Source organism: Spermophilus citellus (genome assembly GCF_964194105.1).
Source record: "Spermophilus citellus genome assembly, chromosome: 8".
NCBI classification, from domain to species: Eukaryota; Metazoa; Chordata; class Mammalia; order Rodentia; family Sciuridae; genus Spermophilus; species Spermophilus citellus.
The window spans coordinates 99,723,669-99,737,560 of record NC_138189.1 but is presented as its reverse complement, the minus strand read 5'-3'; the positions used below and the strand labels follow the sequence as shown (position 1 = coordinate 99,737,560).

General features: G+C 36.3%; 1 protein-coding gene across 1 annotated transcript in view; it reads right to left on the bottom strand.

Annotated features, from left to right (window-relative positions):
- Window positions 1–1,501: 1,501 nt before the first annotated feature.
- Window positions 1,502–13,892, bottom strand: part of DKK2 (dickkopf WNT signaling pathway inhibitor 2) — a gene marked incomplete at its 5' end in the record, with an annotated part of 97,623 nt that continues 85,232 nt past the window's right edge. Inside the window, 3 exons of the mRNA XM_081303402.1 lie at window positions 1,502–4,153; window positions 6,497–6,652; window positions 8,156–8,306. Of these exons, the coding sequence (XP_081159528.1) occupies window positions 3,903–4,153; window positions 6,497–6,652; window positions 8,156–8,306 (558 nt within the window). The 3' untranslated portion in view covers window positions 1,502–3,902. The remainder of the gene's footprint in view (window positions 4,154–6,496; window positions 6,653–8,155; window positions 8,307–13,892) is intronic.

The window sequence follows — 13,892 nt, the reverse complement described above, 5'->3', positions numbered from 1 at the left end:
TAGTCAGCTTGCCATTACTATAAAGAAATACTTGACACAGGATATGCATGAAGAAAAGGGACTTATTAAATTCGTGGTTCTACAAGCTGAAAGTTCCAATGGTATAAGAAGGTTATATGGTAAGGGTATAACCTACCTATTGGGTATATTACCTCATGACATGGATAGCAATCATGGGAGCAAGCAAGTGATTAGATCTCCAACCAGGAGCAGCGAGAAAGACTGGGGTCCCCCATCCCTTCTGAGTACACACCTCCAATGATCTAAGGACCTCCTGCTAATCACCACCTCTTAAAAATCTAGACCATTTTCCAATACCACCATCAGGGGGATCACATTCCCTACAAACATTTCATGGGACACAAATATTATTCAAACCATAGACTGTTCCAGTAGATAGCTGATGATATCTCATCAGCTATCTACTCATTCTAACCCAATCTTCATCATAAACAAATGGTTATATATTGACTTAAAAATTGATTCAAAAAAAAGTGATTCAAACTCAACCTTCATCATAAACAAATGGTTATATATTGACTTAAAAATTATCTGGGGAATGATGTATTTGTGTGGGAAGGACCAGTCCTTCTTTTCTAATCCTTAATGTTAGTTAAATGTGGAGTGGGATAATAATCTTGGTTGACCTGCATCCCTTCCTTGTTTCTCTTATATAATAGAAATTGTCTAGTTTGGTAGAAATTTGAACAAGGTTCTTGAATGGAGAAATACACACTTCAGCCTCTTCCCTATGACTTCTTCTTTGGTGCTAACTGCCAGAATGAAGTGTATCATTCTGTCCTGCCCATCCATATTGTAAATTTTACAGGGAAACTACCGTAGTGTAGAGCTGATGTTTTTAATTTGATAAAATAAATAACTAGGAAAGTCCTAACTGACTGTTTAAAATGATGTGGAACTTACCTCAGCAATGCTTGAGGTATCTTCAACTCTTACCTGTAGCTATGGGACTGTTTTAGCTCCACGGCTACACTTAATTTACCCCACTGTGTTACAGAATGTTTAATCTCTACATCTCCAGATCATTGGCATTTCTAATAAATCATGGTTTTTACAACTATTCTTGGTCTCATATTTGATGAGTACTGTTGGTCAAACCCTCCTGATATCTCTAGGTTCAGAAAGCAGAGGCAAGAACTATTTCCCAGGAAGTGAATTTGAATTCATCAAGGCCCTTACTTAGTCTATCACCATCCACATATAGAGACATCTTGTAGCTTCTTTGTGCTGTGTGGAAATGAACCAATCCCTAAGCATGATGGCACCTCCACTTTGGAAAATTTTAGCCCAGAGAAGATTATGAGGAAGATGCTGTCTATCTTCAAGCATTTAGGAAAAGTTTGTAGATTCCTTGCTCCAAAAAGCTCCAAAAGAAGAATAAATGAGTGGCAATCACAAGCTGGAATACTTTTATTTAAGTAAAAATTAACTTTCCTACAATTACCACTGTCTTACCATGAAATGAACTACCTCAGTAATAGTAAACTGCCTTGGATCACCTCATGGTGATATCATCCAAAGAATTCCCACTCAGGCTACAGAGTCAGACCAAATACAGTTAAACTATGAAAATTATGGATCCATGAGAATTTTCCCCATAAGCAAAACACAAGGAAATTTGAATTCAATTTTTTTTGGAGAGAAAATTTTAATATATTTATCTTATTATACATTTCCCTAAATTACAAAGTCAACAGCTGCAAATATATTCTGCTACAAAGCTTTCTGTAAGAAATATCTCTATAAGAAAATACATCTCATTAACATTTCCTGTAAATAAATTACTTCAAATAATAATTTTGAAAGGGTGAACATAAGGGAAATAATGCAGAAACCAGATTGTAAATGTAATTACTATATAGGAAATGTTTGATTGAAATGTTCCATTTTCATGCCACTAAGCTTATATAACTTGTTGACACAAAATTTGGCTCTTGGATAAATTAGCTTATAATTTTAGTTTTTGCAGACATGTGCAGAAAATGTAAGTCTTCATCATCCTAGTAAATGTGTGTGGGAAGCTGAAATTCTTAGTAGATATCCATGCTCAGATTCAATTTCTACCAGGAGAACTTAAATTTGAGATTGCAGGTGGGGTTTAAGTAAAAGAAAATTAAGGTGTGACTTGCAGTCTATAATAGTTTAAAATAACAACTATAAGATAACTTTCTTCCTTTTATGCTGTAGACATAATATTTAGAACTGGTTAAAAATAAAAGTAGCAAAGTGGTTTCGAAGAATTTAGAACTGTGGTTTCTATAGGTTAGCAATATGTAGATTTTACAGGTTATTACTTTTTTTCAAACCTCAGTGGCTGCAAAACCATATACTATATCTTTGGCAATAAAAGGCTGTTGCAGAGAGAGGTTGGTGCAGAAAAATTAGGTAGCAAAATCAGATGGTTTATCGGTTGATTGGAAGCTTAAGAGGACAAGGAACCTCATGCACTGTCTACCTCATGAGTCAATTCTGTGACATACTCATAATTAAGATTCTTTTAGTACCTCAAAAATATAAAATAAATATTTTGAGGATAGGAAGGGCAAGTGAATTCACACTGAACTCATCTGCATAGTAAGGATTCTAATGGAGAATCCCATGGAGAACTTCCATGTAGGTTTGCAGTCTCTGGTTTCAAAGATGAAACAAAGTCAGCTTGTGCTTCAGACATATGATGTATATTTATATAAATCTATGTGTTGCCCAAACCTGGAAAATTGACAAAGCTTTCCCCATTTCTTTACTGTGCTTCAGTGCAATATAGATATTACTCAAGTCCCTATTATCAGCTTCACTCTAGTCCATTGCAGAGCATGTAAAAAAAGAACCATATTTATCAATCTAATACTATCAAAACTTAGAGTGTGTCAAACTTTTCAAAATAATGATGTCTCCATTAGCTTCATTTCCCACATATTTTGGATATCTTTAAACATTTTGCAATCCGTGAAAACTCTTCTCTGTGCATTTATTGCACTAGTCACAACTAATGGATACAGTTTGGAAAACCAAATGCACTCAGGGTAGGAATCTTATACAATCAAGAGAGATGCCGTGTCATTCCTTCAGAATCAAGGAACTGTTTTTTATTTGTGCATTTAATTATACATAAAAGTGGGATTCATTATGCCATATTGCTGCAAGACAGATCATATTAAGGAACTGTTTTTTTTATTTTATATCAGTTCTTATTAATTACAAGTGAAGTTAAATTTTTGAAAACAATGTAAATAAGCAGTTTGAGGAAGAACAAGTTTGTTTTTTCCAAAGACCTTGATGAAAGATCTGGCGTTATTTTGAAATAATTTGATTTTTTTTCTTTGTCTACTAAAGGCCTTTAGTTGAGCATTCGAAGTACAGTAGCAAATTAAAAAGTGATTCTCTTGCAAATTAACTCTGCTTTATGTTTTCAATTCCTGTTTATCAATTCTTTTCGTGTTTTAGAACTTATACATCAATGTAAACTGGGAGTATTTTGTTAAACTAGAACTTTGAAAAGAAATGTGGATTTTAGGTTATTTTTATAGGCAATCACCAACCTGAAGGAACTCTCTCCTCCAGCACAACCTAAGCTCTTGGAAATTCATATGGAGTTCAGTAATTTCCACTATGTGCTTTTTTCCTTATTAATAGCATTTTCACAACTGTGTACATTATTTACATAAACAAGTTGCATAATGGAAGCCTGCTGTTTGCGCTGAGTTTGACACCCTTCCAATTAATTCAGTCCTCTTTCCTTTCTTTCTTTCTGTGGTCTATATTCTTATCACCTTCGTCATCTACACCATTCTTATGCATTCCGAACTTTATTTTCCACCATGCCATAATGCGTTAAATACATGAATTCACAGTCTGCTAGTCGTGATTTTCCTCACTGGTGATCAGATTTTCTGACACACGTGGAGTCTGGCTTTGGAAGAGTAGGTGGCATCCTTCCACACTTTGCAAGACAAGCCTTTTGCACAGTCACACCGCTGGAAAATTTCCAGCCCATGAGAACCCTTCTTTCGCTGTTTGGTACAGACTTCGCCCTGATGGAGCACTGGTTTGCAGATTTTGGTCCAGAAGTGACGAGCACAGCAGAACCCTTCAATGCAGTCTGATGATCGCAGGCAGGGGTCTCCTTCATGCCCTGCAGAGACCACCACCAAAAGATATCACTTTGCAATCTGAAGCACATAAAATACTTTACTTATAGTATCTTATACAATTTACAATGAAAAGTCTTGGATTCATACCATCTGTCTCTACCTGTGCTCATATAAATCCATTATTGTCTATTTCCATTATTTGCTATTTGGATATAAAACTTAATGATTAGCCAGGATTGTGCTTCATCTCCCCTTTACTTTATGACGGCCTACTTTTAGATAGTTCCCTGATCATTGACTATTTTTTTTCCTAGAGGGTAAGTGACAAAAATGTAAAATAACCAATCTCAAACTAACTTTGAGATCCACAAAGTAAGTTTGTTCTTCTTGACAGATCAGAACAAACTTCTGATTCAAGGAGAAGGCTGAAATGCTCAGGGACTCCTCTTAAGACTACTTATCAATTACAGTCAGGAAAACAGAAACTTTGAGTGTTCAAACCAGAAGATATTTTATAGAATTGGTCACACAGTAATGGTTGAGCTAAGAATCACCAGAAGACGGTGAGAAGCTGCTACTACCACATTTAGGCTGGTTGAACCAAAGGAGGAGGTGATGTCAGAATCCAGAGGCTGGATTCAGATGCTAGCCAAGGCTGGCATCCTAACAAGCCTACCTGTCAGGAGCTAAAGCGACAAGGAGACACAGTCCTGCCAGAAATACTACCTGAAGCAGTAAAAATGGGAGAATATGTTGGCTCAACGAGCCAGGTGAATCTGACAGAGAGCCCAGGCAATGCAGTCTATAAAGAGCTGCGACACAGAGCAGAGCAGAGAAAGGGCAGTTAATCCATCTGAGAGCAAACAGGCTCCAAGGGGCAACCAAGGACCCCTTATAAGAACATGTGGAAATACAAATCTTAGTATTGTATCCAGAAGTCAGCGAATAGCCCACCCATACATCATGGTTGAATTGATCCGTAATCCATATAAAGCAGGGGTTGGCAAACTTTTCTGTAAAGTGCCATATTGTAAATACATTAGGGTTTTGAGGCCATATGATCTCTGTCACACTCCTCAGCTCTATTGTTGCTTTGCAAAAGCAGTCACAGATAAGACCGATATGGACAGACCAATCTGTTTTCCACTGAAACAGGTAGCAGTGCAGAAGGGGATCACAGGACATAGTGAAGTCATCTCCACGTCTGAAGGGTTATCTGTTATCCAAGATGCAGCTAGTCCCACTGTGAGATCTGGGAACAACTCATTTCTATTTGCCATTCAAAAAATTTCATATATTATTAAATAAAAATGATTAATAATTTTGAACTACTGTACAGTGAAATATATATATCTGTTAGAATCAAGAAAGATTCGAATGTAACAGTAAATGGATTTGTTGGAACAGAAACAGGAAAAGAAAATAAGACCTCAATGAGTGTAGAAAAAGATAACTGAAGGGGGATTATTTGTTAATATGTTTAGCACCATCCATGTGATCATTAACAGTCTAAGTCAGACTAATGGATCAGATAGTCTCTGGGATACTAGGTCTACAAAACAGGAAAATGTTTTGTGGTCAAACTATATAAATACTGTGTTTAAAAAGTTAAAACCAGGTTTACCAGGTCTTCTCATTGCTAGATTTCTCAGAGACTTTGGTATACCCATGTTTATTATACATGTCCCAGAAGGGGGAAGATATATTATTATGAAATTCTTTTATACCTAGGGCCCTTTTGTTCAGTAACATTTTGAAAGGGGGTACTCCACAGAATACTCTTTAGAAATGCTTCATTTTATAATGAATATTGAAAGCTTAGGGATTCGAGTTTTCAAAATTTTACTATTAGTCATTCAATCTCAAGAATTTCATACTTTCCAAGCAACTAGGTTTCCAAAGTATTCTGATGCAAGGAAGGGGATCATATGGCCATATAAAATCTCAAAGTAAATCAACAATTTAGGATAAGTGGGTTTATAAATAGCATATCATATGGTTGCTTAGTGAAATGATATTCCTGAATCTGCAAAGGTGAGAAAATGACTCATAAGCTTAGTGATTTAATCATGTAGCAGCAAAGGCTTTTTCATTTATTTTTTATGTATGTTTGTATAGAATATTTCTCCTAAATTTCATATTAAAAGGAAGGCCTGCTTAGAAAATGATCTGAATCATCAGGGTACTATGATTTTCATAATATTTATTTTCAAACAATTTAAAATTGCTAAAGAAACTCTAGCATCCTCAAAAATAAGAATGAATCCATTTTAAATCTTGCTGTTACTTTTTTCTGAAATCAATGAAATTAATCACTTATAGTTTTCTTTTACTTATTTATTGAAACAAGAAAAAGTAAGCACAGAGGTACAGATAGACCCTACCTTTTATATGTGACATCTTGGTGTGTGGTCTTCCAAGATTCTGCCATCCCAAGTCATGGTTTGAATAATGACCGTGGCCTCGGTCTCTATGCCTAGTGCCATCCAGAGCTGGGATGTGAGGGGTTAAGATGCTCTCAGTGACCGGGATGCAGATGCCTGGAGATAGAATGCAGGCATTTAGAACAGCTCAATTCTATAAACTTGGCACTTACCTAGAGCTGAGGTATTAAGTCATTTATCTGTTTACTATCTGTCTCTGCATATTCACTCATTCATTCATTCATTCATTCATTCACTTATTTACTAAGATTGGGTATAGCATACTTTGGCCCTAGAGCCAGGCTTTCTTAATTTGAATGTTATCTCCTTCAAGACCCAAGTAACCTTGGACAAAAATGAGAATAAAAACAGAATTGGGGCTGAGGCTATAGCTCAGTGGCAGAGAACTTGCCTAGCACAAGTCACATACTGGGTTCAATCCTCAGCACCACATAGAAATAAACAAATAAAATAAAGGCATGTTTTCCACCTATAACTACAAAAGATTTTTTTAGAAAGAATAAAAACAGAATTAACTTCACTGAGTTACAGTAAATATATGCAAAATGCTTAAGTTATCTGCTAAAAATTAAATTAATGTTAGCTATCATGTTTTTAAAATCATCTGACTAGATGACCCCCTTGGGGATTCAGGGTTGTTTTTGTTGTTGCTGCTGTTGTTATTAACAATACAATCTCTGTCTAAACTGCAAACTTCTCTAATGGTATAAGCTCTTTCTCCACTTACTTTCTGTGCAAGGTACACAGAGTAGGTCTATGCTAGAGGTCAGAGCATGCATAGTGATATGAGCTGGACTCTGTTATTATGTATGACAAATTATATGTTTCTAACTACCTTCTGCTATTACTTAATATTTTTATGTGTTGTGATTCTTCATTTAATTATTAATGCTGAATTGTCTACTTTTAACTTCATTGAAATTGGACGAATTCAGGCTAGGGGATAGAATCTCAAGTCTATTTTTGGAGGAATTTTGTCACCATGCCACATGACATCTTCAACATAAGAACTAAAGCAGGAACTGGCATGAAGCTGGAAGAAGGACTCGCAACTGCTTTACTAAATTACAGCAGGTTACCACCTTCTTTTGCTTTTTTGCACGTATTTGCTTATGTGCTTGGCAGAACAGAATATCTATCTATCTACGTGGCAGTTCCATTTTGAAATATCCTAGATCAGCAAACAGCAGAAAATATAGATGGTGGTCAGAACCCAGAGAAACTAAGATTTCAGAGGTAATCCAGGTAATCTTATACTACCTAAAGCACAGGTATTCAGAAATCTGAGTAAAAAGTTAGACTAAGATGGGCACAGTGGCACACACCTGTCATTACAGCTGTTTGGGTGGCTGAGGCAGGAGGACTGCAAGTTCAAAACCAGCCTCAGCAATTTAGGGAGGCTCAAAGTAACTTAGAGAGAGTCTGTCTCAAAATTTAAAAAAATTAAAATAAAAGAAGGCTGGAGATGTGGCTCAGTAATTAAGAGCCCCTGGGGTTCAATACCTGGTACTCAGGGATTAAAAAAAAAAACTAACTTGTAAGACAGTATTCTTACATGAAAACCATAGAGGCCCATGAACACTCAGTGCAATCATTTACCATTATTGCAGCGGTTACCAGGGCAACACATGCCATCTCTATGACAGCGCTTCTTTTTCCTCCGACAGGCCATGCAGGCTGATGACCCTTGGTGAGGACTGTGGCAGTATCTCCCAACTTCACATTCCTTATCACTGCTACAAGGATAGGCCTGCAACACAAACAGTGGAACAACACAAAAACAAAGGATGAGGTCCTGTTACCCTTATGGTCTTATAAGTGTACCAAATCATCATGGAAACTAAATCCCAATACTTCCCTTCTGAAAAGAAATATACCATTGTAAAAATGTTTGGAACAGAGACCCTCCGTAGTGACACTTAATTGAAAACTTCATAACTATTGATGGTTGATGGTAACAAGGATGAAGGTGACACTATTTATGCATTCTCACTGACCTAATTTTGGGGTTAAGATTTATACTTTGTGCCAATTGGTGAAACTCTTAAGAGTGACTTTGAGGACTCAGAAACAGCCATAATGTTGTATTTTCATTAATTAGTACACATGAAATAGTCATCCCAGTCTCTCCAATTTTCATCTGCTAATGGAAGATGGGGAAGGTAGTGAAACAACAAAGGAATGTCCTAGAAGCTGATGTTCATCTCCTGTCCAGTTAGGGAACAAATACTTTAAGAGCAAGTCCTCACAGTCCCTGCCTGTGAAAAGCAAAAAGGAGAAGTACTTCCAGAATAGTCTGAAACAATGAACTTAGGGCTACAGATAAACCAAGGAGCAGAATCCTCATTCCTGCTGCTTCCCATGACTGGCAGTAGTGTTCTGAGTAACCAGAGAGATGCCTGACACAGGTTGCACCAGCACAATCTCAGGAAGCAAAAAAGCACCCTCTTGACCACGATAGTCTATGGGTACTACATCCTCGATTCATGCGAAAAAGACTTTCTCTGCCAAGTGGTATATTCTGAAAGCTACATAAGCAGTGTTGGATAATATCTCAATATATATATATATATATATATATATATATATATATATATATATTGTGTTTATATGTATGTATATATACATACATATATATACACACACAATATATGTATTTGTCAATATGTAACTGGTATGTGTGTGTGTGTATATGTGTGTATACCAGTTACATGCTCCTTGCCAATTGCAAATTTGGAAACATCTAAAATAACCCTATTTTCCGAGATTTTAATGTCATACCAATCAAACTTACCCATATTTTAGGACAGAGAAACTTATTTGTAAGACTGTTTATTTTAAGTGAAATTTTTTCCTGATTTTCAGAGTAATACATTACTTTTAATTGAAAAATACAAAATATTGTTTTTCAAAAGCCATGTGCCTATTTTTAAGCAAACATATATGCTATGAAAATGAAGATATGGATAATTTTTTTGTAACTCTCAAATACTTAGTGTGACCGGATGCCATAATATTAGATTTGATAGCCTAACGTGGTATTTATCGCTCATTCTGCTGTCCCTGTTTTCCCCTTGTCCTCTTTCACTCTCCATTCTTCCAGCACATTTTCTTCCCCTGTCCATCTCATGTATATATGTGGACACATTCATCCCCTACATATTTTCCTTTTGATTCTGATCATATTCAGTTAGAAAGAGGAACTAAAGATGAAGTTTATGTGTGATTCTGGGTGAAACAATATATTTGCTCATCATTACAATGACGGGTTAACCCTTAAAAGCATTACACAGAAAAAGGACAAGCTGCAAATCAAAGGGATTGTAAAGAATTGCACAGTGGCCATGTTGAATGCACACATTATAATTGAAATCAGATAGAGCTGTAAAATGAGTTCACATATTATTAGCCCGCTCTGCAAGTCCATCATTAGACTTCACACAATCTGAATAAAGTTGAATTCATAGTACAAGGCCATGTTTCAAGAATCCAAGACTGATGAAAACAAAACAAATGTCCCCCCCCCACCACACTCTTTCCCTCAAGCACTTCACCCCTTCCTATTTAAAACCAGTAATTCAAATTGAAATACAATTCACATGTTTCTGATTTATTTACATTTATTTCACCAAATTGTTTTGCAAGAAACATTTGATGTCTTACAAGTTTCTTTCCTCCCTCAAAAATAGGCCATGTTCTTTCAACGGAAATAAACACGTGCCCCCTCATACATCACGTGCTATTTACAACTCCAACAACAAATCATCAGATGATTCTGAATATAGAAGAGTACTTGGCTCCATCCCTCAACAATAGTCTAAATGGTAGAAAGAAAGTTGTTTTTGCTAAAAGTAGCAGTTTGTTTATGCAGAAAATTGTAAAGGGGCATCATCTTTTTCCCATTTTCGGTTGATGAGACATGGAAAATATTGAAGTGACAAATAATTGATGCAGATGACACTGAAAAAGTGGTATACACAGTAGTCTTACTTAAATGGGATTACAGTAAAAGTCTCAAAACCTAATTTTTGAGAGAGAATCCTATTTTGTCTAAGACAGAAAATATATTAGAGGATATGTAGTTTTATTATGTGTCAACATATTTTATTTAGGATAAAATCAAAAAGACCCAGGCAAAGACAGTACTTAGGAACTCTTTTTAAAAGTAAAATGTTATGAATGTTGTGAACTTGTACTTGGCATTGAATCCCAGAACATAAATTCTAGGGGGGATTTTTTGGAAAATTTCAAAAAGTAAATTTTAATAATTTAAATGCAAAGTTATATTACACATCTTCTAGTACGCTTAAAACTCCTGGCTCCAATAAACAGTTTTCATAGATGAATAAAAACAAAAATGAATAGAAAAAATTGATAGAAGCAAGTTTTTGGTAAAAGAAGTGATATTTGGAGGCATACTCACTTTCAAAAATCAGTGTCCCCTGGCACAAATTTGCTCAGCCACAAGGCTTTTGTTCATTTGTTTGTTTGATTTTGCATAGTCATGAGCTTAAGAAAACTATGAGAAAGTGCAGATCTAATCCATTAATAAAAATTCTCATGTTATCAGCATTAATGCATTATTTTTCAGTAAAGATTTTTAAACAGGGCATTTTCAACTCAAAAATTACAAGGGCTTGGTTTTTTGCCTGAAAATCCCCTTAATGTGTGTGGGAATGGTATCACCACAGGACAGTGAGAGAGAGACACAAGGAGCCCGGGAGGCAGGCACAGGGTTAACAGTCTTTAGGAGAGACTTGGAGGAGTCAATGAGAGTGGCAATGAATGGACCACTTGATGGGAACTATGTATGTTAATAAAGTTGGCATTTAGGAAATTCTATATGGGGGCTGGGGATGTGGCTCAAGCGGTAGCACGCTCGCCTGGCATGCATGTGGCCTGGGTTCGATCCTCAGCACCACATACAAACAAAGATGTTGTGTCTGCCAAAAACTAAAAAATAAATATTAAAAAACTCTCTCTCTCTCTCTCTCTCTCTCTCTCTCTCTTTAAAGAAAAAAGAAAATTCCATATGGAAAATCCTTATTTTCCTTTAGTTTGTCCTCCAAAGGCTGTTATGTGGTCCCATCTGATGATGGTTTTGTGACAAAAATGAGTTTGAGCCAGGTACTGTGGCAAAAACCTGTCATCTCAAAGATTTGAGAGGCAGAGGCAGGAGGATCACAAGTTCCAGGCCAGCCTCAGCAACTTAGCAAAATAAACTATCTCAAAATAAAGTAGGTTGGCAATATAGTTCAGGGTAAAGCACTCAAGGATTTTCTCCCCAGCACAAAATAAAGACAAAGTGAGTTTGAGCACTAAATTTTCACTTAACAAAATCAACCATCATGTTCATCTGGAACTTATCTTAGAAGTGAATAAAAAGGCTGATTTTTTTTCCCACTTGCTAAAAGAATTGACTTTATGGCTGTTCATTTTACTTGGACTATAGGTGAAGAGATTAGATAACTTTTCTTTTTTTTGTCTGAGGATCAGTGATGGTCTATGTGAAAGAATGAAATTTAAGTGAAAGAGTTAGGGGAAGACTTCAGAACATATGTCCCTGCTAAAACATCCCACAATTAAATCAGAAATTCTGCCTTGTGAATATCCAGAGAAATTTAGCTTCATGCAAAATAACCCATTAACCAGCCTTGATCACAGTGAGAAGAAAAATTAATTTGGGACACGTAATAATAGCAGAAGATTAGCCATAAATTAAGAATGTATGAGAGCTGCCTGTGATCAGACCAAAAAAAAACAAAGTTTGTCCAACCCCCCCTTCCAGGCTAAAAATAATGTGGTTTCCATAAATAGCAGTGCTAGTGATCATTACAACCATGACATGAACTAAAAAAAGAGAGAACACATTGGGCACAGCTTGAAAATAAAGTCTATCAGAAATTAGCATTTCTTTTCAGTAAGAAAGTATTTCTTTTAAGTCCATTTCCTCTGTGCTAGTTTGAAGTCATTATTCAAAATTTTAGCAATGAAGCAAAAGAGAATCAAGTAATGCACTCAGTGGCAGAGAACTGGGGGATTCTGAGCCCTGTCCTGGCTTTTAGGTCCCAGTGTGTCATGACAGAGCGTTTCCTAGGGAGGGCCTGACGTTCATAGAGACAAAGGTGATTGAGTGGAGTCCTATGTGCCAGATTTAGAGATTAGAGAAATAAGCTTGGCCACATCTCTTTCTAATACCAACAGCATGTCCTGCTGCAGCTGTTGGAAAGACAGAATACTGGCGGGAATCTCTGACAACGCTGTAAACAACATTTCTCGTTCCATTTCTTGACAATAGTTTTATGTCCATTTAAACTCAGTGTAAATCAGAGTTAAAAGTAGATGCTAACGATGCAAATCATGATAATTAAATGATATTCTAATAAGCAAAGTAAAATGAAATGTAGTTGATCCATTTCATTTGAAGTAATTGGTCTTTATTTCCCCAGTTATTCTCAAGACAATAGACTGAATCAAACATAACTTTCCTGTGTGCATATATGAATACATGAATAGTGAAACTCCAAATCATGTACTCCAAGAATGGGAAGTTGTACTCCACGTATGTATAATATATCAAAATACGTTCTACCGTCATGTATGTCATGTAAACCTAAAAAGAATAACAACAACAACAACAACAACAACAACAAAAACTGCAGGTAAAAAATACCTAATAATTCAAGGCTTACATTTAGGATTTAATTTATTCTTATTTTTCAGCAACTGCTTGTCCCTTAGAATTTGCACATGCAGCGAAGTAATCAGATCCCCAAGAATAATGAGATGAGGAAAATTGTTTCAGATATCTCAACAGCACTGAGCCCTGAATAGAACTTTGTCTATGGCTAGAACCTGTTTAGTTCCTAAGTTTTCAAAATAATGATATTGTTCTGTGTAATGATTAGCTGTTTAATGATGAGGAGGGACAAAAAAAGAAGAAGAGAGAAACATCACACAGTGTTCATGTGGGATGGCCACCCATCCGGATGCTTGCAAGACCGCCCTAGTTTTGTTGTTGTTGTTTTAATAGGGACAATCCTTGTCCCCGCAAGCACTGTTTGTAACAATCTCTTGGAAGTTTTCTGGAGCCAGAAAAACGTCATCAATTGGTCAGGCAGAAGAAGCCTGCAGGGGACAACCCAGTTATGGGAAAAAATAACATTTGAGTGGACAGAGAGAGGTAACAGCAAAGGGCTGAGGGTGGGAACATATTGGGGGTTCTGGGAACCCAACAAAGGTTGGCAACTACATTTGGGAAACCAGATCAGATTGTCTTGCCCCAAATCCTCAGAGAAAACATTAATTTCCCTTTATGCTATTCCACATGGTAGAA